The following is a 27,184-nucleotide window of genomic DNA, read 5'->3' as shown; positions in this document are numbered from 1 at the left end:
TGCCTCGATGCCAGCTTCTGGGGGTTTGGATTTTCATTCATGCCACTCTTGACCCACACCCCCAGGCCACTACCACCACAAGCCTGCAGACACTGCCAGACTCTCCTCCTCGGGACCCTGAGGACTCTGTGGACTTAGCACATCCTTGCAAGAGCACAGAACTCCTTCTTGCAAAACCCCTCTGAGCTTTGCTCTGACCCTGCCCTCTGGGTCAGTGTGCTCTCAGCCTGCCCCTGCTCCCTCTCTATCTCACACTGAGCAACTCCCTTCCCCTTCCCCTCTGCCTCTTCATCACATTCCTGCAGCGGTTAGACCACAGATTTTGCTCACTTCATCCTTGCTCCTCAAGACTCTGAGCCCTCAGAGCAGTCTGATGGCCCTGAAGGCAGAGCTCAAGGCAGCAATAGAGGCTCTGGCTTGTGGGCTTGGTGTTGTTTTGATTTTCTTTGCTCTTAGTCATGGTCATCAGCAAACCATGTGGGGAATGCCTGAGCAGACAGAGCCTGCTCCGATTCTCTTCACAAAGGGCAGGGGAAGGCTTTGGCATTTCTGTGAAAGGTTAGGGCTGTGCTCAGCCTTTATCAGCTGCAAAGGAAGCAGAATGTCTCCTTCTGGAGAAAGAGACAATAAAAGTCGTGCTGCTGGCTTCAGTTTTTCACCACCTGAGCAATGGATCAGTGGGGACCAGGTCTGGCACCTCACACTGACAGGAGCCAGGACGAGATCTGGGGAAGAGAGGAACAGTGATTGTCATGGCTGCTGCTCTGAGGGGGAAAGGCTTTTGTTAACCCATGTTTGCTGCTCCTTGTTTCAGCCTTTTCCCCTGGGGGGTTTGTTTGGAGGCATCAGACCTGGGAATGCTCTGCCAGCAAGCAGCAGGGACTGGGAGCCCAGCTCCCAGGTTTGCCTCTGCTTGCTGAGAGACCTTCAGCGAGGTGCTTAACTCAGCTGCCTCCAGCAGGAGCAAACCACCTACCTGACATCAAACGTGGCTCTGAGGGCAGGATTCACACCTGGCTGAGCACTTCCACCAGGGAGACCACCAGGAGCTCCGCACACAACTCCCTTCCTGGCAGCACACCTCTCAGCCAGGCCCATCCAGCTCCTTCCCCAATTTTTCCTACTGTGGAACCTGGATAAACTCACAAGCACCTAGTTGGGCACACTGCAAAAAATCCAGAGAGCAGCACAGGCTCTGTGCAGACTGCAAATAACCTTTCCAAGGAAATGAGAGGCAGGGAAATGGGTTTGCAGCAGGGAGCACTGCCAGGAGGTAGAGGAAGAAACTCGCAGCTGGCCCCACAGTAACAAAGCACAGCTGGGTCTGACTCGAGTCACCTGTGCTCTGCCAAGGCACCTCCTGGCTCTGAGGTGGCAAAAGAAATGACCTGGAAGAAGCTGCACTAGAAGGGGGCACCTGTGAGGAGCTACTGCTGTTGCTGCTGCCTGGGTCCTGGTCTTTTACAAACCCTCAATAACACAAAGAGAAGCTGCTAAGGACTCGTCTCTTGCCTGCCCAGGTTTATGACGCCGCGTGGGATGCCAGTGGGGGTGTTAAAAGCTGGCAAAAGTTTCTCTCCCAGCTCCAGAGCTTTACTCTTGAACACCTGTTAAAAGAAGAAGAGGAGATAAATATTTGATGCACTGCTTGTGACTCTGAGGCTCGCTGGCTCCTTTCAGACCCAGGGTTTCAAGCTCACCCTTGGCAAAACTCAACCCTGCTGCTTCTGGTGTGCTGCTGCCCTTGTGCCTAACAGAGCTGAACCCAAGCTCCTGTTGAATGTCCTCTGAGCCCCCACACCAGCCCCAAGTGCCCCCCAACCCCTCAGCCTGCATGAAAGCAGCCAGAGGTGTAGAGCTGAGAACACCCTCAAGACCTCAGCAGTGACTTTCCATGCTCTGAACTGATCCCAAGGTGACCTTTTGGGGCCAGATTCTTCCCTTTGCCCAGGGTGGCAGAGGACACAGGGAGGTGAAACAACTGAGTGCAAATCAAAAGAGCTCCTGCTAGGGTGAAGCATTGTGAGATTCACAGCAGTTTGTGTCACCTCCTGTTGTCAAACCCAAGGACCAATCTTTTCCTGACAGCTCTTTCCGGGGAGGGATTTGTGGCTCCGTGGCTAAGCTGCTCCTTTTCCACTTGGGATGTCTCAGGTTTGGGGCTTTCAAATCAAATCACAGCTTATGGTGGCTTGCAGCACAAAGCCACCCTGCACAATTATTTTGGGACAAACTGATACAAGCACTAAGCTTTGCTCCAGAGATTAGTCCTGATCAAGGGAAGCCTCTAAGTGACTTAGGAGATCAAGCAGAAGCCTTTTACCTCCAGCCCCCCTCTCCCAGCCCAAGCTGTCACACCAGTTCTCAGCAAGCAGCAATGTATTGCTCTAAAAATACAGCACTGAGGAAACCTGAGCTCTCCTGTGGGCTTGCAGACCTTTGATGCACTCACAGGAGAGAGAGGTTTGGTTGAGGAAGGAAAGGGAGAGGCAGGGACTTGATTTGTGCCTGGGGCTGTGACAGGCACTGCCCTGGCTGCTGAGCATCGCTGCGGACTGCACTTCAAGAGGTCACTGCTGGAGGTCCCTGGCCTAAGGTGGTTCCTTTTTTGCCCTGCTGGTCTGAAGCCTGTTGAAGCTGTGACTGAGACAGGCCCTGAGTCTTTGAGAGTTTTCCCTGGAGGCAATTCACAGGCAGAAGCCACTCCTGGAACTCATTTAAAACGCAGCCCAAGTGATTGAGCTGCTCCTGTGCCTGCTCAGCTCAGTGGTGTCACCCTGCAGGGATGAGACATTTCCCATCCTGTCCCAGAGGACAGCACCCAGGCATGCTCAGGGCATGGCAGGAGAGCTGAGCTCTCATCCAAGAGCCACTCTTCCAGTTCCTCCACTCATAACCTCCCCCTTCAATCAGTTTCTGCTTGCCTAAGACTTCCAGGGCAAAGGAATAATCTCTTCATCTCTCTGCAGCCAGCTGTAAAATTCCAGCCCTGCCACATTATCAAACAGATTATGGCATTAAACCCTGGCCTCTGCCAGGCTGGAGAGAAAGAAGTGGAAGCAAAAGTCTCCTGCTTCAGCCAGGGCTCCTGGGGGCTGGGAGCATCCATGGGGAATGGCTGCTTGACCATGCTGGGGGGGCACTGGGACACCCAGCACACAGCCCCTGTGCAAGGGGACATTCTGTGGGGCTCTGTCACAAGTTGGGAGGATACAGCTCCCCTGCCCTGGCAGTTTGCCATCTGCTTTCCCTGTACCCCAGGGCACTGCCTCTGGGGAACTGCTGCTGCAGAGAGAGTGTCCAGGTGGAGTCTGCAGCACTCACCACCAACCAGCTGCCCCCCACAGTGAGAGGCAGGATCTGGGATGATGCTGGAAGGAATCCTGTCTGTGTTTGGGATACAAAGAGGCAAAGATCACTGCCAGTGGCATTCCAGCAGGGAGCAACCCAAACCAGGGCTTGCCAGAAGTGCCCCCAGGAGAGAAGCTCTCTGCAAAGGAGCAGTGCAGGGGGGTGCAGGGTGATTAAAGGAACATTACTGGGCTTAGCCTGTTGGCAGGGAGGGATGATCTGATGCTGAGAGAAAAGGTGGTGGGAAACCCTTTAAGTTCCTTCTGGGTGACTGTGAGCCACAGGCTCCAACCAACCTCCTCTCCAGTCAGGTAGTAGGCAGCCAGCAGTCCCCCGACGTAGCGAATGTTCACCTCGAACAAGGAGGCTTCTCCGTTCTGCAACACACAACGGCTCCACTGCAGGGGCTGCAGCTGCAGGCAGCCACCTCAGACCCCCTGCCCTCACCCACAGCCTGTGAGCTAAGGTCTCACAGTGCTTTATCTGCTCTGCAGGGGGAGCCTGAAGGGAAGGGAAGCAACCCAGGCTGCCCCTCGGTCACCAGCTGAGGCTGTGGCCCTGCAGAAGAGCAGAGCTGAGTGGCTCCTTCCCCACCTCACCCAGACCTCATTGTTCCCCTCCCCAAGAGACCCTCAGAAGAGATGGTGATCAGCAGGGGGCACACAGGCAGCCTGGGGCACAGCTGGGCATCCCAGGGCATTCCCAGCACCTGACTCACCACGTTCAAGTCAAAGCTCTCCTCCACCCACTTCTTTGCTTCCTGGAATTCCTCCTCGAGTTCCATGATGTAGAGAGTGTCTAAGGCATCCACCACTGTAGCTCCTCGAAGGCCTCCTGCATTGCACAGAGAAGAAGGTGGTGGAGCCCCAGCCCTGCAGTCTTGTTGGGCTCTAAATCACTCTGCAGGAGCTGGGACAGGCAGCAGCTTCCAGTCCGGATTCTGAGGATGTTTGGATGGGATCCAAACTGGCCAAGGTCTAGGCTGAGATCTTCCAACAGGACCAGCAGGGCTGCCTTGGAGAGGCTCACATTTGGCAGGTCTGACACTTCTGGGAGGAAGCCCCCAAGGAGCAGCTCCAGGCCCACACTTGAAGCCACCAGTCAGGACTGCAAGCCTTGGCCTTGTCTTCCAGTCTTGGCCTTGCCGTCCAGCCTTGGCTCAGCCAAAGTACTCACAGGCAATGCCAGCACTGATCTTGACTCAGCTCTGAACCTCAACCCAGCCTGGTTCTGACCTGTCCCAAGCATGAACCTCAGTGAGAAGAGTCACTGCTGGTGTGCAAGAGCACCCAAGCCAGGACTCAGCTCATTCTGCCCTGGCAGTGTTTGTTATCTGGGGCACAAAGCACTCCTGCACCATGCCATGCCCCAGGGTGCCCCCTGGGTGCCCATCTACAGAGCACAGCCTCAGCTGGCAGCAGGGAGATCTCACTGAGCCCTGGGCAGAGAGTAGGTGACCTGAGGGCCAGGTCCCTTCCTGTGGCTGAGGGAACAGTGCCTGGAACATGCTCCCAGGCCCCAGCAGATGGCAAGGGGGCACTTGCAGATGAGGCAGGTGCCAGCCATGCCCTCCATGCAGCAAGCTGCATGCCAAGGGCTGCCTGACACATGGATGGGAGCAGAACTTCCATGGAGACAGCCTGAGCTGGAATGCTGTGCCAGGAACACCACCCAGGGAACCTTGGAGCCCTTCAGAGGGCTGTGAACAGCCCTGGGGTTGCAGCTTCCCAGTGCCTGAGTTCTGCTGCTCTTAGGGTTCCCTAAATCAATCCCTGGCATGGGAAAGCAAAGTGTGAGCAGCACCTTGTGACTCAGCCTCCCTTGGGCTCTGAGTAACTCAGCAGCCACAGATCCTCACCTGGAGGACTCCAGCTGGGGATCACCACCAGCCAGCCCTCTCTGGATGTGGGACACAGGCAGGAAGCTGCCTCCCTACGGCCATCAGCAAGCTGCATGTGCAGCCCTCCCCTCCCCCTTCCCACTGCTCAGCTGCAGCCACATTCCTACCACTCCCCCTGCCAGCCAGGCCTCCTGCACTCTCTGGCAGCAGGGATGCTTGGATGGGCTTCAGGTTTTGTTTCTGCTTGTGGCAGCTCTGTCCTTGCCACCTCCCTCTCCACTCTAAGCACAACAGCTCACCCCCAGGGCTCCTCCTGACAGCGTTCCCTGTGCCTTAGGAGCCTTCCCTCTTCTCACCAGCAGACTTTAAAAGATGACTCCAAATGTCCTCAGCTTTCTCAAGCCTTCCTTGCATGCTCAGGGCAGCCCTGGCCCTTCACTCACACCTTCAGTGTTGCTTCAGTCCTGGTTCTGCTCGACGGAGGCCAAACCCTGCTGGGTGCACTGTGGAGGAGCCACAGCAGAGGGGAGAGGAAGGCAAAGGTGAGCATGGCTCAGGACCCTCCAGGCTTTGGCCTTTCCTGATGAAGGTAAGCAAAGGGACTGTGTGTGATGCACAGCACAACCCTCCCCTGGAGGAGAAGTGGGGTTGGACTTGATGACCTTTGGAGGTGCCTTCTAACCCCTAACACCCTCTGCTCCTGTGCTCCCAGGATGTCAGGGGTTGGAAGGGACCCAAACAGATCATCGAGTCCAAGCCCCCTGCCAGAGCAGGACCACAGAATCCAGCACAGGACACACAGGAACACATCCAGACAGGGCTGGAGAGGCTCCAGAGAAGGAGACTCCACAAGCTCTCTGGGGAGCTCCTGTGCTCAGATCCATCCCCCTCCTGCAGGGCTCACCCCTGCTCTCAGCATTCCTCTCCCACAGAGGCATCCTGTCTATGATTCTATGAACCAGACTCAGCTGCTCAAGACCTCACCCAGCCTGGCCTTGAACACCCCCAGGCAGGAGGCATCCACAGCCTCCCTGGGCAGCCTGTGCCAGAGTCTCACCACCCTCACACTGCAGAACTTCTTCCTCAGCTCCAGTCCAACCCTGCTCTGCCTCAGCTTCAAACCATCCCCTTGTCCTGGACACCTCCAAACCATCCCCTTGTCCTGGACACCTCCAAAAGCCCTCTGCAGCCCTGCTGAGCAGCACCAGGGTGGTGCAGCCCAGGGCTGTGCCCTGTGCCTGGGCCATGCCAGGGGAACACTAATGAGCTCACTTTAGTTTGATGGAATAATCCACAAAGCCTTCCCTAATCTGCAGGGAGACAATGACGGAGGCTGAGCTTTGCTCACCCTACCCAGGAGCCAGAGACACAGTCAAGTCCCCACTTGCTCTGGGGATGACTGGAAGGGAAGAGCAGGGCTGGGGCTGGCAGAGGGAGCAGGAGCAGGCTGGGGCTGGCAGAGGGAGCAGGAGCAGGCTGGGATCTCTGCTCCAGCACAGTTCCTGCTTGCTGAGCTTTCCTCCCCTGCACCTGCTGTGAGCAGAGGGCAAACCAGGGCTGCCTGCTACCCTCTGTGTGTCACTTGAAAGGTCTGGCTCAAACACTGCCCTCCCCAGCCTGCCTCTGCACACCCCCAGGCTGCCTGCTCTGTCCCAGGCTCTCACCCATGTTCCCTTTCTTCTGTGCTGGCTTTGAAGCAGTTGCAGAGCACAGAGCTGCCTCCTGCTTCTCCTGCAGCTAACAAAGTCTATCACAGCTCCAGGAGCTGCCCTGGCAGCTTCACCCAGCTCATGAGGAGCAGGAAAAAGGGAGCCTCCTGCCCCTCCACCCTGCAGAGAGCAAAGCAGGCAGCAGGACACTGCTGCTGTGTCTCTGTTACTTGCCAGGACAAAGAGGACATCGAGGAAGGATCCTGACCCTGACCCTGACCAGACCTCCAGAGGTCCCTTCCAACCCCTATCACTCTGTGATCTGCTACAGAAGCACCTTCACCCCTTCCTGCTCAGACTTTGCTTCATCACATCCTGACAGACAACATCCAGTGGCTCTGAGAGCCTTCAGCAGGCTTAACAGACCCAAATCCCTCAGCCTGGAGCCCCTCTCCCATAGGGACAGGCAGAGGGACTTGAGTCTGCTCAGCCTGGACAAGAGAAAGCTCCAGAAGACCTTCTTGTGGCCTTCCAGTTCTTGGAGGGGGCTACAGGAGAGCTGCAGAGGAACTGCTTCTAAGGACTTCTGGTGATAGGACAAAGGGCAATGGTTTGAAACTGGAGCAGGGAAGATTTAGGTTGGACATTAGGAGAAGTTCTTCACTGTGAGGGTGGTGAGACCCTGGAACAGGTTGCCCAGTGGATGCCTCATTCCTGCCAGGATTCCTGGATGAGGCTTTGAGCAGCCTGGACTGGTGGGAGGTGTCCCTGCCCATGGCAGGGGGTTGGAACTGGATGCTCTTTAAGGTCCCTTCCAACTGAAGCCATTCCCTCAGCCCAGGAGTGCTGCCAGCTGTCCCAGGCTGCTGCTCTCCACCCCCCAGCCTGGCTGAGGGCATCCAGGCAGCCTCTCCAGAGCTGCTGCTTGCCTGACATGCTGCAAGAATCACCCCTCCAGATCTGCACCTTGTAACAAGAGGGAGATAATCAAAGGGGAAGCAGCTTCAAAGGGAAAAGGAATCAAAACCTGCTCTGGCACTTCTGACTCTTGCTCTTGAAATTATGGGTTGCAGCCTCACTGCGTTCTCTGAAGGGCTTCTGAAGCAGGAACTGAGAAACCCTCAACCAAAACCCTTCTGTGAGTACCCAGAAATGGCAGCAATGCCATTCCAGCAGAATCATGGCTGAGGTGCTGCCTTTCTCCACACATCTAAGGCTCTGTGTGCCATGCAAAGCCCTGCCCCTGCTGCAGAAGTGGCTTGGAGTGGAGAGAAACCTCCCTCAGGAGAGGCAAAGTCACCTCCCTGCTGGGCAGAAGGGGAGGGCTGGCTCTGGGACACAGCTCTGGCATCCTCACCAGCTCAGGGCCACTCTGAGTGGGAAAGAAAAGCTCTTCCCTTGGCCAGAGCTGCTGCCTAGGGGCATTTCTGACACACAGGGACTTCATGGCAGCTCCTCTGCCTGGAATTGTCCTCTGTGAGAGCACAGCAGCAGCAGCAGCTCGTGGCAGCAATACAAAGGTTCATCTCTTCCTGAGCTGAAGGAGGGCCTCTGCCTGTGCCACCCTGTCCCAAGACAGAAGAGAAGAATGGAGACATCCATGTGGGCAACAAGGCTGCTCTGTTCCTGCTGCCTCCCACCCACAGGAGCCAGCCTCAGGCAGCTCTGCCACCAACAGAGCTTACATTGAGGAACAGCACTCCAGGGAAAGGTGCTGAGTGGAGCACTCCATGGGGTGGAGAAGGCATTGGGACACACAGCAGGATCCCCAAGGTCCCAGTGGGAATGGGCTTGGATGCCAGACTGGAGGAACAAGACCTTGGCAGCAGTCTCAGAGGTCTTGTGGGAATGAAGATCTCTGGAGATCACAGCCAAAGCCTGCAGCAGCTCCTTCTGCTCTGGGGTAGACAACCTGAAGAGAAAGACTCATCATCCTCTTCTCCTCCTCTTCTCTTCTCTTCTTTTCCTCTTCCTCTTCCTCTCCCTCTCCTCCTCTCCTCTCCCTCTCCCTCTCCTCCTCTCCTCTTCCTCTCCCTCTCCTCCTCTCCTCTCCCTCTCCTCCTCTCCTCTCCCTCTCCTCCTCTCCTCTCCCTCTCCTCCTCTCCTCTCCCTCTCCTCCTCTCCTCTCCCTCTCCTCCTCTCCTCTCCCTCTCCTCCTCTCCTCTCCCTCTCCTCCTCTCCTCCCCTCCTCTCCCTCTCCTCCCCTCCTCTCCCTCTCCTCCTCTCCTCTCCCTCTCCTCCTCTCCTCTCCCTCTCCTCCTCTCCTCTCCCTCTCCTCCTCTCCTCTCCCTCTCCTCCTCTCCTCTCCCTCTCCTCCTCTCCTCTCCCTCTCCTCCTCTCCTCTCCCTCTCCTCCTCTCCTCTCCCTCTCCTCCTCTCCTCTCCCTCTCCTCCTCTCCTCTCCCTCTCCTCCTCTCCTCTCCCTCTCCTCCTCTCCTCTCCCTCTCCTCCTCTCCTCTCCCTCTCCTCCTCTCCTCTCCCTCTCCTCCTCTCCTCTCCCTCTCCTCCTCTCCTCTCCCTCTCCTCCTCTCCTCTCCCTCTCCTCCTCTCCTCTCCCTCTCCTCCTCTCCTCTCCCTCTCCTCCTCTCCTCTCCCTCTCCTCCTCTCCTCTCCCTCTCCTCCTCTCCTCTCCCTCTCCTCCTCTCCTCTCCCTCTCCTCCTCTCCTCTCCCTCTCCTCCTCTCCTCTCCCTCTCCTCCTCTCCTCTCCCTCTCCTCCTCTCCTCTCCTCCTCCTCCTCTCCTCTCCCTCTCCTCCTCCTCCTCTCCTCTCCCTCTCCTCCTCCTCCTCTCCTCTCCCTCTCCTACTCCTCCTCTCCTCTCCCTCTCCTCCTCTCCTCTCCTCTCCCTCTCCTCCTCCTCCTCTCCCTCTCCCTCTCCTCCTCTCCTCTCCTCTCCCTCTCCTCCTCTCCTCTCCTCTCCCTCTCCTCCTCTCCTCTCCCTCTCCTCTCTCCTCTCCTCTCCCTCTCCTCCTCTCCCTCTCCCTCTCCTCCTCTCCTCTCCCTCTCCCTCTCCTCCTCTCCTCTCCCTCTCCTCCTCTCCTCTCCTCTCCCTCTCCTCCTCTCCCTCTCCCTCTCCTCCTCTCCTCTCCCTCTCCTCCTCTCCTCTCCCTCTCCCTCTCCTCCTCTCCTCTCCCTCTCCCTCTCCTCCTCTCCTCTCCCTCTCCCTCTCCTCCTCTCCTCTCTCCTCTCCCTCTCCTCCTCTCCTCTTCCTCTCCCTCTCCTCCTCTCCTCTTCCTCTCCCTCTCCTCCTCTCCTCTCCTCTCCCTCTCCTCCTCTCCTCTTCCTCTCCCTCTCCTCCTCTCCTCTCCCTCTCCCTCTCCTCCTCTCCTCTCCCTCTCCCTCTCCTCCTCTCCTCTCCCTCTCCCTCTCCTCCTCTCCTCTCCTCTCCCACTCCTCCTCTCCTCTCCCTCTCCTCTCTCCTCTCCTCTCCCTCTCCTCCTCTCCTCTCCCTCTCCTCCTCTCCTCTCCCTCTCCTCCTCTCCTCTCCCTCTCCTCCTCTCCTCTCCCTCTCCTCCTCTCCTCTCCCTCTCCTCCTCTCCTCTCCTCTCCTCCTCTCCTCTCCCTCTCCTCCTCTCCTCTCCCTCTCCTCCTCTCCTCTCCCTCTCCTCCTCTCCTCTCCCTCTCCTCCTCTCCTCTCCCTCTCCTCCTCTCCTCTCCCTCTCCTCCTCTCCTCTCCCTCTCCCTCTCCTCCTCTCCTCTCCCTCTCCTCCTCTCCTCTCCCTCTCCTCCTCTCCTCTCCCTCTCCCTCTCCCTCCTCCTCTCCTCTCCCTCTCCCTCTCCTCCTCTCCTCTCCTCTCCCTCTCCTCCTCTCCTCTCCCTCTCCTCCTCCTCCTCTCCTCTCCTCCTCTCCTCCTCCCTCTCCTCCTCTCCCTCTCTCCTCTCCTCCTCTCCTCTTCCTCTCCTCCTCTCCTCTTCCTCTCCTCCTCTCCTCTTCCTCTCCTCCTCTCCTCTTCCTCTCCTCCTCTCCTCTTCCTCTCCTCCTCTCCTCCTCTCCTCTCCTCCTCTCCTCTCCTCCTCCTCCTCTCCTCTTCCTCTCCTCCTCTCCTCTTCCTCTCCTCCTCTCCTCTTCCTCTCCTCTTCCTCTCCTCCTCTCCTCTTCCTCTCCTCCTCTCCTCTTCCTCTCCTCCTCTCCTCTTCCTCTCCTCCCTCCTCTTCCTCTCCTCCTCTCCTCTTCCTCTCCTCCTCTCCTCTCCCTCTCCTCCTCTCCTCTTCCTCTCCTCCTCTCCTCTTCCTCTCCTCCTCTCCTCTTCCTCTCCTCCTCTCCTCTTCCTCTCCTCCTCTCCTCTTCCTCTCCTCCTCTCCTCTTCCTCTCCTCCTCTCCTCTTCCTCTCCTCCTCTCCTCTTCCTCTCCTCCTCTCCTCTTCCTCTCCTCCTCTCCTCTTCCTCTCCTCCTCTCCTCTTCCTCTCCTCCTCTCCTCTTCCTCTCCTCCTCTCCTCTTCCTCTCCTCCTCTCCTCTTCCTCTCCTCCTCCTCCTCTTCCTCTCCTCCTCTCCTCTTCCTCTCCTCCTCTCCTCTTCCTCTCCTCCTCTCCTCTTCCTCTCCTCTCCTCTCTTCCTCTCCTCTTCCTCTCTTCCTCTCCTCTTCCTCTCCTCCTCTCCTCTTCCTCTTCCTCCTCTTCCTCTCCTCTTCCTCTTCCTCCTCTTCCTCTCCTCCTCTTCCTCCTCTTCCTCTCCTCCTCTTCCTCCTCTTCCTCTCCTCTTCCTCTCCTCCTCTCCTCTTCCTCTCCTCCTCTCCTCCTCCTCTCCTCCTCCTCTCCTCTTCCTCTCCTCTTCCTCTCCTCTTCCTCTCCTCTTCCTCTCCTCTTCCTCTCCTCCTCTCCTCTTCCTCTCCTCCTCTCCTCTTCCTCTCCTCCTCTCCTCTTCCTCTCCTCCTCTCCTCTTCCTCTCCTCCTCTCCTCTTCCTCTCCTCCTCTCCTCTTCCTCTCCTCCTCTCCTCTTCCTCTCCTCCTCTCCTCTTCCTCTCCTCCTCTCCTCTTCCTCTCCTCCTCTCCTCTTCCTCTCCTCCTCTCCTCTTCCTCTCCTCCTCTCCTCTTCCTCTCCTCCTCTCCTCTTCCTCTCCTCCTCTTCCCTTCCTCTCCTCCTCTTCCCTTCCTCTCCTCCTCTTCCCTTCCTCTCCTCCTCTCCTCTTCCTCTCCTCCTCTCCTCTTCCTCTCCTCCTCTCCTCTTCCTCTCCTCCTCTTCCCTTCCTCTCCTCCTCTTCCCTTCCTCTCCTCCTCTCCTCTTCCTCTCCTCCTCTTCCTCTCCTCCTCTCCTCTTCCTCTCCTCCTCTCCTCCTCCTCTCCTCTCCTCTTCCTCTCCTCATCCCTGCTGCCTGCCACCTCAGGAGCTCCTTAAAGTCACCTGCAGCAAGAGCAACCTGATCCAATGGGAGGTGTCCCTGCCCATGGCAGGGGGGTTGGAACTGGATGAGCCTTCAGGTCCCTTCCTGCCCTGACAGTTCTATGACTCTAAGAGTTCACAAAGACAAAGCACAATTCCAAAGCTCCTGGGGAGGCTGAACATAAGCAATTCCATCTGAACATGAGGAGGAACTTCCTTACTGTGAGAGTGGTGGAGGCCTGGAGCAGGCTGCCCAGGGAGGTGGTGGAGTCTCCTCACCTGGATGCCATCCTGTGCCACCTGCTCCAGGTGACCCTGCTCTGGGGGGGTCTGCCAGCTGCTCTAGCAAGGTGTGAGTGACTCACCCAGCAGAGGAGACACCAGCAAGGCAAGAGAGTGACTCACTGCTAGCAAGAGCAGAGCTTCTTCCCCTTCTCCTGCCTCAGAGGGGCTGTGTCAAGCAAGATGCACAACAGCAGACCCAAAGAGAAGGGACTTGGAGTTCCAGAACCACTCTCCAGCATCTCCACCACCCTGGCATGCTCCCTGCAGCAGCCCACACAGCCCTCAGCCTTCCTTCTGCTCTTTCCAGTTCCATTCCTGCAAACCCAGGCAGTTCTGCTACCCTCCCTGAGCAGAGGGCATCACTCTGGGGGATCAGAGAGTGGCCCTCAGTCCAAACCCAGCTTTGTGTTCCTTGGGGAGTTTGCCTTCTGGGGCTTTGTTTTGACTGTCATGGGTTGGTTTGTTTTGGGGTGGAGTTTTCTGTTTGTTTGGGCTGGGGTCTGGGGTTTTTAGTTAGTTATTTACCTATTGGGTTGCTTTTGTTTGGTTTTTGTTTGTCTGATTGCTTTTGTTTGGTGTTTTTTTTGTTTGTTTGTTTGATTGGCTTGGTTTGGTTTTGTAGGAAGTTGCTCAGGCTCTAGGAAGGAATTTTAGCCAAATAAATAAATAAATAAATTCCTTCCTGGGTGAGATATTTACAGGCTGGCATCACAGCCTGGTTTGGGATGGAAGAGACCTCAAAGCTCATCCAGCCCCTGCCACGGGCAGGGACACCTCCTGCCAGCCCAGCCTGCTCCAGGCTCCATCCAGCCTGGCTTTCAACACTCCCAGGAGCTACCTGCTCTTGTCTTTGTGTTACCCAACTCAGCACACAGGCCTGCACCTGCTTCTCCCAACAGGAGGCCTAACCCCAGGAGATTTCAGGCTCCAGAGCTTGGCCAATGTTTGACTTTCCAGTGGGAGCGGAGTGGAGCAGCCGTGCTTGGAGGGACAGCAGCAGGCAGCTGCCTTCCCTGACTCCTCTCTTCCCAAAATAGCCAACTTGGAGCATCACAGACCAGCTATGAGACTTGAAGGGCTCCCAGCTGCAAGTCTGCCCCTTGAGAGTCTTTAAAAGAGCTGCAAAAGTGATGCTTCAGCAGCTGAGTGGCTGAGAGTGGAGGTGAACAGCTCTCCTCCTCAGGACACAGAAAAGCTCTGCCCAGCCCCCAGAGCCTCTCTGTCTGGGGAGCCACCAAGCACTGAGGGCTTGAGGTGTGGGAGCTGAAGGGTCCTGCTGCCAAGCCAGACCAGCACACACCCCACAGGCTAGGAGCCCAGCTCCCTGCCTCAGCTCCCACCAGCTTTGCTTCATCTCTGCTAAGGAAGAAGGCTGAGAGCCCTGGGGCTGAGCAGCCTGGAGAGGAGAAGTCCTCCTAGGTCTCAGTGCTGGAGGATGAACTCCAGCTCCAGAGGATGCTCTCCAGACAATCTGCTCACATAAGACAGGAATCAAGGCAGCTGCCAGTGAGCTCTGCACCAGGGCTGCTCCTCTTTGTTCAGCTGACACAAATTAAACAGAAAACCCAAATGAAAGTGGGGGAAAGGCTACAGAGCTCTTCAGGAAGGACATTGCTCAGTGAAGCCTCTGCAATTACCTCACTACTGCCTGGGCCTTCAGCTGCCTCTGGAAGGTCCTGCAGCTGAAGCCTGCAAAGCCACCACTGCCAGAGCTGAGTTAAAGCCTTGCCTCTGTGTCTTATTTATTGAGGGTTTTTATTTAGTCTGGGAACCTGAGAGCTGTGCTCACTGAGTAACTTTATTCCCTTTATTTAAGGTAAACTAAATAAATTGCATCTGAGCAACAAGGTAGCAGCAGAGAGAGATAAAGGGGACACACACACACACACACAAAGCAGTCTAAGAATTAGACAGGATCTATTTCTGGTTTTATCAATATATTCTCCTGCAGACTGGGGGGGGGAAGGCCATTAGCTTTTGAGCAACCTCATTTTTCTTTGCTTTCCAAATAAACCACTGCACCTCCACTCCAGGGACCTCATCACAAACCACTCCACAGCCAAGGTTATTTTCCTACTTTCTTCATATAAATCTTCCTCACTCTCCTCTCCAGACAGTGGTCAACAATCATAGAATCACAGAACTGTCAGGGCAGGAAGGGACCTCAAGGCTCATCCAGTCCCAACCCCCCTGCCATGGGCAGGGACACCTCACACCACAGCAGGTTGCTCACAGCCACATCCAGCCTGGCCTTAAAAACCTCCAGGGATGAGGCTTCCACCACCTCCCTGGGCAACCTGTGCCAGTGTGTCAGCACCCTCCTGGAGAAGAATTTCTTCCTCAGGTCCAATCTGAACCTATCCATTTCTAGTTTTGCTCCATTTCTCCCCCCCCCCCAGTGCTATCACTAGAAGAAGTCACAGCCCAAATGCTCTCCACTTCCTGTGTGCTGCCCTGCTGTGCAGAGCAGAGGAGCAGAACTCACCTCACAGAGCCCTTGGCCTCCAGCAGCCCTGGGCAGTGGCTGTGGGCAGCTCTGTCCTCTGCCAACCGATGGAGCTCCAGGGGCAACACCCTGGGCACTGCCAGGGCTCCCTGACCACACTTCTGGTCAGCTTCAGATCCTGCCTCTCCCTGGTGCTTGGCCTTGCCTGCTACAGAGGGGACTCTGCCAAGCCCAAACCAGCCAGCAGCAGCCTAGACACGAACCAGCCTTGGTGTGGTGATGTGCCATGCCTGATCTCTTTCACTTCATGCTTCCTGATGGATTTAGCTCTGGTAGCTGGCAGAGTGCTGACCCTGCTTTGCAGGCTACCAACTGGCTGCTAATCTCTTCAGCTATCAATTATCTGCTCCCAGAGATGCTAATTTCCTTGCAGGTCTGGGAGCAATCCTTTGGCAGCCAGCAGCCCCTGTGCCTTCCTCCATGCAGGGCAGCACCCAAGACAGGCACAAGGTGGCTGCCACTCTGCAAGCTCCACAACTCCATCAAATAGCTCAAAACCTACTGCTCTCCACAGGGAGGGGGATAGAGTCATGCTGGGCCCAGCTAAGGAAGGGTCCAAGTGCTGCTCATTCCCTGAGAGGAACGGGAGAGCAGCCAAGCCTGCAGCACATGGCCAGGAAGCAGCAGAGCCCATGGGACATCAGGGCAGGGAACACCACCTGGAAAGAGCCTTCTGCTGAGCAAGCATCACCCTCCTAGAGGCAAGGAGTCCCTGGCACCAAGGGGATGGATGCCCCAAACACCTGGCACAAGGGGGATGGATGCCCCAAACACCTGGCACCAAGGGGGATGGATGCCCCAAACACCTGGCACCAAGGGGGATGGATGCCCCAAACACCTGGCACCAGGGGGATGGATGCCCCAAACACCTGGCACCAGGGGGATGGATGCCCCAAACACCTGGCACAAGGGGGATGGATGCCCCAAACACCTGGCACCAGGGGGATGGATGCCCCAAACACCTGGCACCAGGGGGATGGGGCCCCAAACACCTGGCACCAGGGGGATAGATGCCCCAAACACCTGGCACCAGGGGAATGGATGCCCAGGGACAGCTCAATCTGTTCCCTGTTGCCAGCAGCAGCAGTGACTTGGTGAGCCCAGCAGCAGTGATGGATCCCAGTGCCACCTGCAGCCCACCATGGCTGTCAGCCCAAGTGCTGCACAGCTCCTGGGTGAAGCTGGGGGCACAGAGAAGCATCTTCAAGTATTGGCTTTTAGGCTGCTGGGATCAAATTTAATGGAGAAGGTGCTCCATCTGGGGGAGAAACAGCTCTGGGGGCATTGGGAGCCACTCCTGTTCTTCAGATCTGCCTTTCCCCTGCAGGATGGAAGTCAGTCCATCACTGACACTGAGCCAGCACTGGCAGCTCTCCCCTGAACAAGTGATGGGAGGGGGAAGGAAAGAGAGAGCTGCTGCTCATTTAGGGCTGGGGCACAGCAGACTGTGTCTGGAGGAGCTCAGGCTGGTGGGAACCAGGAGAGCAAGATCCTTAATGTGCTCTGGGCAGGGGAAGAAGAAAGGTGTTGAGCATGGGAATGAATTGGCTGCCACTCCAACAGCCCTGCAGAGAGCTGCTTCCTTCAGTGGGAGATGCCTGACAAGCACCTGGTGCCAACTGATCCTGAAGCACTTAATGCTTGGCAGCAGCTTCCCACCTCAATCCTTTCCCCCAGTTTCTCCAAACCATCTTTCAGCCTTCAGCTCTCCTCCACCCACAGGCACTGTCCCATCACTGCAGGGCTCCAGCCCTCCTGCAGCTCAAACCAAACCCATTCTATTGGGAAGTGTCAGAGAGGAGGAGGAAGAGGAGGAGGGGGAGGAAGTGGTTTGGTTTGCCTGAGCCTCAGGCAGGAACACAGGAGGGATGCTGCAAATCCACTCTCCACCTGTATCCAATCCCTCTCCCAGGACACACAGAGTCTGTTGCAGGCAGACTTATGTAGGCTGGGGAAGAAAATGGAAAGCAACAATCATTCAAATGCTCCTTTGGGAAAGAGCTTTTTCTCTTTGGTTTGGGCAACAGGGCTCAGATGTCAGCCAAGCAGAGGTAATTACTCCTGGCAAAGAGAGAGAATTCCACAGGCAAGGACCAATTCTGGGAGGAGCAGTTCAAGGAGGTTAAGCAGAAGACAACAGCAGCAGCACCAGAGGGGCAGAATGCTGCTGGGTCCTCCTCTTCTGGCTGCTTGAAATTAATTTCAGCCTGGTTCAGGGTAATCTGATTACAGACTATTTATTGGTGCTTCAGATGGCTCCTGCAGGATGTGCAGCATTTAATGTGAGGGGTCCCACCAGGCCTATTAAAGCTCTCACACACACATCCTGCCTGCAAGTCTTCCCCAGCAGCTCCCAGAGACACAGGGAGCAGTTAATGAGCAGAGACTGCTAATTCACCTCAGAATTCAGAGGAGGGATGCTTGGTTGCAGCAGGCAGGAGGAAGGTGCCCTTCCAGCTGCCAAACACACTGCCTAGAAGTGTGGCTGTGGCAGCTGTGACAGCACAGGAGAGAGCTGCAGCTTCCCACTCCAGCCAGCACCTGCCTGCTCCAAAGGGCTCTGCAAAGCAACCCAGGCTGGGCTCTCAACCTGCTCAGCCCTGGCTTGCTCCCACCTGGAGTCCAGAGAAGCAAAGATCACCTCCCAGAGAGAGCTCACAACAACCTCAACATGAGTCCAGCTGTGAGGGCACAGCTCAGAGGGCTACAGGAATGAAACTGCTCTTGGCCTGGCAATGAAGTGGGCAGGAGTGGTGATGCTGGTGGGGAGGGGCTGGGCCTGGATGCCTGCTCTCAATCCAGACAGAATCAGAGAATCATCTTGGTAGGCAAAGCCCTTTCAGCTCCTGGAGTGCAGCCACTCTCTACCCCTGCCAAGCCTGGTGCCAAACTATGGCCCTTGGCACCACATCTTCACCTCTTGGTGATGGGCATTCAGCCACCTCCCTGGGCAGCCTGTGCCAGGCATGGAGAACCCTTTGAGTGAAGAAGTTTCTTCTAAAGTCCAACTTAAACCTCCTCTGGGGCCACTTGAGACTATTTCATCTCAGCCTGACACTGGGTGAGAAGAGATCAAGCTCCACCTTGTTCCAGTGATGCTGCTGAGCACTCAAATTACTGCTCAGGGGCTGAGCTGAGCCCCCTGACAATCAACAAAGGATCTAAAATCATTTGATTTGGGAGGGCAAAGGGTCAGGGGAGGGCAAAAGGTCCCTCCCCAGGCTCAGCTGAGGAGCAGGAACACATCCAGCCTTGGGGATCCAGCACCTGGAACCATCTGCCCACACTCTGCCTTTTCTCTCCTCTATCATCTCAAGTCACAGCCACAAGACCCTGGCTGGAAGACTCCAAATGCTCTCCGCTATGTTGCTTGACAGGGTTAGATACCAAAATAATCTCAGCAAATTGGGAAAACAGTCTGAAATGAGCAGGGTGCAGTTCGGTGAGGACACAGCAGGGACTGCAGCCCCAGGGGAGCACACCCAAGCATGAAGCAGAAGGAATAAATGGTGAGAGAGCACTCTGCACCCAGCCCAGGGCACAGCACAACCTCAGCCCAAAGCACCGAGCCTGGGAGGCTGCAGAAAGCAGCAAACCCCAGCCCAGGATGGGTAAATAGTCTGAGACACAGCAAAGGACTCCTGCACTCCACTCTGCACAGCCAAAGCCTCAGCCTGGACCCAGTGTCAGCTTCAAGAAACACATCTGGAGACTCCAGAGGGGATCAACAGCACTGAGGAGAGGGCTGCAGAATGTGATCTGCAATTAAAGCTGGAAAGGACTGGGGCTGGCTGAGCCTTGAGGGAGGAGGCTGAAGGGAACTTGGCAACATTCTGTAAAGACAGAGAGATGCTGCAAAGAGCAGGATGGTAAATCACTCTCCACACCCACAGGGGAGAGGCCAAGAAGTCACAGCTTAACCTTCCACAGGAGAGCCAGGGCAGATACCAGGACAAGCTCTAAAACCATAAAGCACTGAGACAGACCTCCTGCCATGGCTGCCAGCATGGGGCTAGCCCAGGGCTGGCTTCAGCAGGGCAGAACTCAGTCACCTCTCCCTGGGCCTTTCTTTCAGTTATTATTCTGTGATTACTCCCCAAGATGAAAGAGAATTGCAGGCCTCCAAAAAAGCCTCCTGAAGATGCCCCTTGGAGATGCACTGAAGTGGTTGTGAGGGAAGGAAGTGCTCCACCAAAATGCTTTCTGATGGCTCTGCTCCCTGCAAAGCCCCAGAGCTGCCCCAGTGACAGAGCATATCACAGCTACAGCTCTGGATGCAGACAGAAGTCAGGAAATTAGGAATGCTGGTTCCCACAGCAACCAGGATGCAGCCTGCCAGGAAAGAAGGAACCTTCCAGCCTAGGCAAAAGGTGTGGATTTTAATGCCTGAAAGCCTCTCAGCTGCCTGGAGAAAGCCTCAGTGAAGTTACAGAGCCACTGAATCCTTTCTTTGGGTGGGGAAAGATCTTTGAGATCCTGGAGCCCAACCACTCTCCAAGCCTGCCACGGCTGGAGCTAAACCATGCCCCTCAGCACCACCCCTCTGAAACCCCTCCAGGGATGGGGATCCAACCACCTCCCTCGGCAGCCTGGGCCAGGCTTTGAGAAGCCTTTCAGTGAAGAAGTTTCTTCTAATGTCCAACCTGAACCTTTCCTGGTGCAATCTGAGGCCACTTAGGACCAAGTTACTCAAGGCCACATCCAACCTGGCTTTCAACACTTCCAGGCTTGGAGCCTCCACAACCTCTCTGGGCAGCCTGTTCCAGAGCCTCCCCAAGCTCATGGGGAAAGATTTCCTCCTCATGAAGCCTCAGCACTTCTGGAAGATGTTCTGAGCAAAGCAGAGGCACCTGAGGAGCCCAGGTGCTGCAAGGCTGGCAGTCAGCTCTCTAGGTCTGTGTTACACCAAGCTGACCCCAGACCAGGCTGCTCAAGGCTTCACCCAGCCTGGCCCCATCCACCCTGACCCCATCCAGCCTTGGAGCCTCTACAGCTTCTCTGTGCAACCAGTTCCAGTGCCTCAGCACCCTCCTGGGGAAGAATCTCCTCCTCCTGAAGCCTCAGCACTTCTGAGAGCCTGGATTCCAGGATTCTATGACTGAAGGGATTTTTATTTTCCTTTCCCCCCCTGTTTAAAATTCTTCAGTGAGTATTTTGAGCTGACAAGTTACTACCCATCAGCTGAGCCTCTGTAATAAGCTTAACTCTCTCTGTGGGAGGTTTAGGGTTCAGTGGAGCCCTGATGCTTTCAGCTAATGCTTGGCACAGCAGGTTCAAAGCAAGCCAAGGAGAGAGCAGAGTGGGAACAGAGCTCCTCAAGTATTGACGACAACCTTGGTGTCTGGGAGGAGAGATCTTGGGTAGGTGGGGAAAGAAAAGAATACAACCCCCCCAAACCAAACAGGCAGAAGAAGGATAAATGTCAGCTCTGCCATGAATCACACAAACCAATCTCCAAGGAGGTTGATATTTGGAGGCTATCCTGATTCACTGCTTCCTGCTGCCAGCAAATCAGTTGTGCTGCTCCAGCTTTCAGCAACAGCAAAATCCACGTCAGCTCCAAAGGCCCTTCCTGAAAATAACATCCAAAAACACCCCCAACCAACCCAAAAAGCCCCAAACCAACCCCAGGGTGGTGCCAGGAAGCAACAATGTTGAAGCAATAGCTTCATTTTCAGCTATTTTCCTCTTTTAAAGAGCTCATGGAGCCAAGCAGCTCCTGCCATGTGCAACAGGCAGCAGGAATAATTCAGCACAGGAATTCAGAGAGCTGTGATTATTATTTTAATCACACAAAAGGACACTCCAGGGGTTTGTAATTTGGAGATCAGAGGGAAAGAGAGGCAGGAGAGGGGAAAAAAAAAGCTGCACCAACTGGTTGCACAATTGGAGGTTCCCATTTCTCTTCTGGTAGTTGGGGTGGTGGTAAATTGGTGTTTTCATCCAATTACCTTCCCCATGCTCAACATTCATCCAGCAGCTCCTGCTGCTTCTAATTGAGGTGGGCACTTTCCCTGCCTGCTTCCTGCTTTTCCAGCTAAATCCCTGGGGAAGGAAGCATCCACTTGGAAAATAATCACAGAAGCACAGAGTGGGTTGGGTTGGAAGGGACCTTAAGGATCATCCAGCTCCAACCTCCCTGCCCTCTCTAGCTGCTGGGCAGAGGTCTGGTGAAAGGAGCTTGGTGCTGCCAGCCCAGTGGAGAGATGTGACCTGAATCTCCATCCAGGTCAGAGCTTGGGCAGCTCACTCTGGCAGCCTGGAGAAGCCTTAAGAGTCTCTGGAAGGGGACCTCAGAGCTGCCTTCCAATGCCTGAAGGGATCCTATAGGAAGGCTGCAGAGGGACTTTTCATGAGGGTGTCTGAGACAGGCCAAGGGGGAATGGTTTGGAGCTGAGGCAGAGCAGGGTTGGACTGGAGCTGAGGAAGTTCTGCAGCAGGAGGGTGGTGAGACTCTGGCACAGGCTGCCCAGGGAGGCTGTGGATGCCTCCTGCCTGGGGGTGTTCAGGGGCAGGTTGGATGAAGCCTTGGGCAACCAAATCTAGCTGAGAGGTGTCCCTGGGCATGGTAGGGTGGAGGAATTGTTGACCTCTGAGGTCCCTTCCAACCTGAGCCATTCTAAGGTTCTATGACTGCAGTGCATTTGCCAGGGAGAAAAAAACCCCTGAAGGTTTCTGAATCTCAGGACAACCAATTTGGTGCCTTCTAGAGGCCTCCATGAATACATTCAGTGGTCACTACTTTTTCTTCAAACCCTTAATTCAATCCTGGGAGAGCCAAAAGAGCTTCATTTCCAGGCAACCAAGACCAATGACCTCCTGCCTTCAAAACAAACTTTCATCCCAGGCCAAGGCTGAGCTGAGAACACAACAGAGCCCAAACACAGCCTCTGACCCTCCCAGGAGTGCTCCCCAGCCCTGTGTCCTCTGTCACCAAGCAATCCAATGTGGAACAAGCTGGAGGGCCCTGCACAAGGAGGATGAAGTCTAAACACCTTCCCTCTTTTAGAGCCAGCTGCTGCCAGGTGGTTGCCATCCAGCTCTGGTGGCCTGGCTGTGCCCTGGCTGTGCCACTTGTCAGATGGATTTACAGCAGAGAAAGCTCCAGAGCCTCACCAAGCTGCAGACACTCAGCAGATGCTGAGGGAGGCAATGGCTGGCACAAGGTAATTCAGGATTGTAGCTGTGATTTCAAGTGAGGACAGGGGAGGGAGGGAAAAAATAGGTGGAAACCTAGTTCAGGTCTTGCTCTTTTGCTGCTGAAATTAATACAGCAGGATGCAGTTAGGTGGCAAAGATTCATGTCCCCCAGCACAGCAAGGGGCCACATTTCCTTGCTGCCTCTGATTTCAGAGCAAATTGGCTGAGGTTAGAAGTCAGAGAAGGATTCCTCAGCTGCTGCACACTTCAGGAGCTGTCTGAGAGTCAGGCAGAACCTCACCTCATCATTGTTAAAAGGCTCTGCAATCAAACCCTAAGTGACAACTGGGCTGCTGCAGGAGCAGGATTTGATGCCAGCTCGCTCTGCCCTGCCTACAGGAGCCCTGTAAAGCCAACAGGATCTAAAAAAAACATTTTGTCAGGAAAATGAGTGCCTGTGCCAGAGGCAGGGAGCAGGCAGAGGGATAATCCAGCTCTCTCAGGCTGGGTAGCACCCTGACAGGTGCACCTCAAGTGCTTGTGCTCCAGAGTGCTGTTGCTCTCCAGCAGCCTCACTCCAAGGAGTCTGAGATGCTCTGCAAACAATTTAACCCTCAGAGCACCCCAGGCAGCAATGCTGAGGTGCTGGGGTAGGAAGGGTTGACAGAAGCAGATCAGCTCTGGGGACAGGATACACCTGGGGGTCAGGGATTGAAGCTGGGAAGGGATTGAAGCTGGGAAGGGATTGAAGCTGGGAAGGGATTGAAGCTGGGAAGGGATTGAAGCTGGGAAGGGATTGAAACTTGAGGAGGGGAGATTGAGACTGAAGATGAGGAAGAAATCCTTTAGAGTGAGGCTGGGGAGACACTGGAAGAGGTTCCCAGGGGAGGCTGTGGCTGTTCCCTCCCTGAAGGTGTTCCAGGCCAGGCTGGATGAGGCCCTGAGCAACCTGGGCTGGTGGGAGCTGTCCCTGCAGGGGGCTGGAACTGGATGAGCTTTAAGGTCCCTTCCAACCCAAGCCATTGCATGGATCTATGAGCAGAGCACAGCTCAGCACAAGCACCACAGAGGGACTCACAGCTCAGGGGGCTAAGGAAAGGGCTCCCACACTGCTCTGAGTACAAAGGACCTGAGAGCAGAAGACTTCTGCACAAAGAAGCCATGGCCAAGAGCAGGGGAGAGGCTCAGCCAAACTGGTGGCCTAAGAATAGCATCTGGAGGGCATCCATCACAAGACCAAGAAGAAAGTGAGTGGGAATGCTGCCCCCAGGGCACTGGCTGCATGGGGACTGTGCTGACACTGCCCCAGCTGTGAGCTGTCACCTTCCAAGGCACAGGAGAAAGGAGATGGACTTGGGTGAAGACAGGAGAGTCTCTGCCTGTGATCTTCCTGCTGGCAGGGCAGCCCTCAGGCAGGGCTGCTGCTTGCTCATGGCTAAGAGCAGCAGAATTCTCTGCAGGAGCAGGAGGTGAAGGTTTATTTTGTATCTTCTACTCTGATTAGAGAGAATATCTGAGAAAGAGCAGCTCCCCTGCTTCCCCCAGGCTGCTGAGCTGAAGGCTGGGCTACAAGTGAGCACCACATCCACAGGAGGAGAGAAAGTCTCAGCCCTCAAGAACCTGATTGCTTCTCATGCACAGGAACATGCTTGGGAGTAGCCCCAAGGAGCCTCCTTCCCTCCCATGTGCAAGCAGCTACAGAGAAACCTCAGCTTCATATTGACACCTCCAGCCTGGAGAGCTCCCAGTTTGCCTCCTTGGCATCTCCAGCATGCAACCAGATGATGCAGGACGTGACAGGAGGGGGAATGGGCAGCAGTGAGGAAGGCAAGCAGTGCCCTGTCCTGATTCCTCACTCTCTGAAGACAAGAGGTGCACAGAGAGCTGCAGCCAAGGGCTGCCTGATGCTTCTGTTCCTTAGCAGCCACAGCTAGAAGGAGGCAAAAGCTACCAAGAGGCTGAAATGTTCCACACTGCTCCTTTCCTGCAGCTGCCTGCAGATTCTTGTGCTCCAAAGCAGCTTCCTTGAGAGTGCTCACAGGCCTGCCACAAACAAACCTGAGTGCTTCAGCATGAGAAATGCCTCTAAAAGCTTTCAATATTTTGGTCTGCCTGCAGCCATGCCCTCCTTGAGGGATTCTGACAAGCTTCCCAGGATGGAAAAGTTACAAAGTGCTGAAGTTCCTGCAGCTGCTGGGGCTTGGTGTGTGGGAAGGGGAAGGAGGAACAAACCCAAAATCACTGCCCCTGACAAAGTGAAACTGGGCAAGGGCAGTGGTGAGTCCTGCACTGCCTGGGCTAGCACAGGGCAAGCCTGCAGAGCTGCTTCCTCCAGACACCCTCCAGACACCCCAGGAACCATCACAGCAACTTAGTGTTGCACACCCAGATGTGAGTTCACTCTCCTGCTGCTTCTGCAGGCACTAAAGGGACAAATGTCCCCTCCAGGGCAATAAAAGGACTTGGTGGTGGCACCACAAGCAGAACACCAACGTTTGTCCCTGTGCTGTGGCTAAGCTAAAAGCCAAAGCCTTCCTCTGCCACCTCCATCAGGGCCCCTGCAGCCTGGAGGCCAAACAGGGCTGCTGCTCTCTGGGCATCCTGGAAGACCATGGGATGCTACTTCCACCTTCAGGCTTGGACTTTTCACACACATCTCACCACTCCCCAAAGCTACTGAGGCTCCACATCCTGAGCCTGAAAGATCAGAGCCATGTCATGAACCTGATGTGGAACAGGACTAGGACACCCACCAGAGAGAGCCAAAGCAGCTCAGGAGTGCTGCTTTAAACTGGATCAGTCCAGTCCCTTTGCCCTGAGGAAATGAAGCTCACAGACCATCTGCCCACTGAAGAACTCTGTTCCACCCCCATGTGGGTGAGGAACTCTGGCAGGTAACTGCTGCCAAACAGACTCCTGTGGAAAGAAGGTAGGAGACCTCCAGGCAGCAAATAACCTCCAAGGAGAGGTGAGAGAGGGCTGCTAGAGCAGATTCTGCTGGGGTCCCCCCCATGGCCCAACCTGTGCAGGCAAGGCCAGGCTAGGGCAGAGTGAGCAGAGCAGGGAAGTGCTTGGATTGCAAATGAGGAGAAAGGAAATTTCTAAACCCCCCCAAAGCCAACAAACCTTCCCTGGAAGGACCAGGGGACCAGCACGGAACTGATGGAAGTGGCTCACACAAAAACCAGGAAACCTGCTGAAGAGTAAAATGCTCCAAGCTGGGAAGCACATGGCATGTAAAGAGCCTTTAATATTGATTCCTTCCCTCAATATTTCATGGACTCCAACATCTTGCTCAAGAGTGGAGCAAGCAGAGAGAGGAAATGCTCAGTTTGGTCCCAACGCCTACAACCTTAGGCAGACAGCAATGTTCTCAGCTCTGGGCTGGCTTCATGTTTTAATCAACACAGAGGCTGGGGTTAGCTCTGCTCTCAGACACAGCTGTGCTAGCCCTGCCATCAGAAGAGGTGATGCAGGCTGGTGGGGGACCAGATGAGAGATGCCCAGCAATGGGCTATGAGCAGGGGACCCCCCCCGAGGAGCTGTGCTGAAAGTTGTGCTTCATAAAAACAGGAAGAGGGAAGAGATCAAAACAACTGAAAGGGGGAAAAAAAAAAAAAAAGAAGAACCAAAAAACTGAGAGAGATCAAAGCTGTCAGAGACACCTCAGTGCCCAGGGACCTTCCAAAGGGTCAGGGAGGTGGCAGCACTGCTGGCTGGGCACTCACCAAACATGTTGCCGATGTGGCCGTTCCGGGTCAGGGGGCGCAGCTCGTTCTTGCCCAGGGCATACTGCCTGTAGTTATCCCAAGCAAACTTCATCATCTGGGAAAAGAGGGAAAAAAAAAAAAAGATTCAAAGTGCTGCACAGAAATCCCCAAGTGTTCTGAGCTTGGCCCTGTGGCAAGGACTGGAAGCTTCCCATTCACCCAGCAACCAGCGGGTCGCTGGCGACAGCGCCTGCACACCGCAGGTAGCAGTGAGGCTGCTGAAGGCTCAGACTCAGCACTCCTGGGGCACAGCCTGGGGCTGGCACTGCAGGATCCAACACCACTGAGAGTCCACTTTGCCCCTGGGCTGTGCAAACCAAGGGGGAGTTTTGGGCAGCTGTCCCCAGCCCTGAGTTTCTGACCTTTTTCATGGAGCACCCAGACTTCAGCAATCAAAACAGGCTACAAACCTAAGGCCAAAGCTGCCACATCCCCAAGCAGAGAGAGGCTCCCTCTGAGCTTGCAGATTTCTGTGTGGTAGTGATAATGAAGCTGAATCCAACTGCAAACCCACCTACCATCTGCCCACCTTGCAGCAGGCACACACAGAGCTTTGGCACAGCAGCACCATGGAGCTACACAATGTGGTGAGCTCAGGAAGAGCTCTGCTTAAGGACTTGCTTCCTGTCAGGGAACAGAAAACATTCATGGAGGGGAAGGCTGAGGAGAGGCTGAGGGAGCTGGAGGTGTGCAGCCTGGGGATGAGAAGGCTTAGGGCAGACCTTACTGCCATGCACCAGGACAGAAAGGGTGGCTGCCAAGAGGATGGAGAGAGTCCCACGGAGAAGCCAAGGGGGTATGGGGACAAGCTCCTGCTGGGGGGATTCCTGTTGGGCTCCAGGGGAAAGAGTTTCACCATGGGAAGAGTTGGACACTGGAATCATCTCCCAAGGGCAGCAGTGGAGTGCCCTGCACTGGGCAGTCTGAAGGCTCAGCTGGGCAGGCTGCTGGGGCAGCTCACTGCAGCTCCACCACCACCTGGAAAGCTGGGAGCAGAGGATCCTTGGGTCCCTCCCAGCCTTCCCTGCCAGTCTGACGGGAGATCCAGAGCATTTTGCTCTCTTCCTATCAACCTCCCAAAGTGCTCTCTTCAGTGAGTGCTGCAGATGGGCTGGGTGATTTCTGAGCAACCCTTTCCAACTCAAACAATTCCTTTTGGGACATTTGAACTGTCCTGCCTGCGCTCAGCATGTGAACCTTCCCCTGAGGGATGCAAGGCAGCATTTGTGCAAGTTTCAACACACACACACAGAGCTTTTGCTGTCCTCCTGCCCCTTCAGCTCCAGCCAGCAGGGAAAAAAAAACCAAATAAAATCAAATCTAGGAG

At 55.5% G+C, this 27,184-nt stretch overlaps 1 protein-coding gene across 1 annotated transcript in view; it reads right to left on the bottom strand.

The window, feature by feature from the left end:
* The window catches only part of MAN1C1 (mannosidase alpha class 1C member 1), a 60,104-nt gene that overhangs the window by 12,530 nt on the left and 20,390 nt on the right, over positions 1 to 27,184 (bottom strand). Inside the window, exons 2-5 of the mRNA XM_054395303.1 lie at positions 25,816 to 25,912; positions 4,070 to 4,185; positions 3,648 to 3,728; positions 1,513 to 1,607 (exon numbers count right to left, since the gene is read on the bottom strand). Of these exons, the coding sequence (XP_054251278.1) occupies positions 1,513 to 1,607; positions 3,648 to 3,728; positions 4,070 to 4,185; positions 25,816 to 25,912 (389 nt within the window). The remainder of the gene's footprint in view (positions 1 to 1,512; positions 1,608 to 3,647; positions 3,729 to 4,069; positions 4,186 to 25,815; positions 25,913 to 27,184) is intronic.

Source organism: Indicator indicator, chromosome 33 (genome assembly GCF_027791375.1).
Source record: "Indicator indicator isolate 239-I01 chromosome 33, UM_Iind_1.1, whole genome shotgun sequence".
NCBI lineage: Eukaryota > Metazoa > Chordata > Aves > Piciformes > Indicatoridae > Indicator > Indicator indicator.
This window is presented reverse-complemented; position numbering and strand designations above follow the sequence as displayed.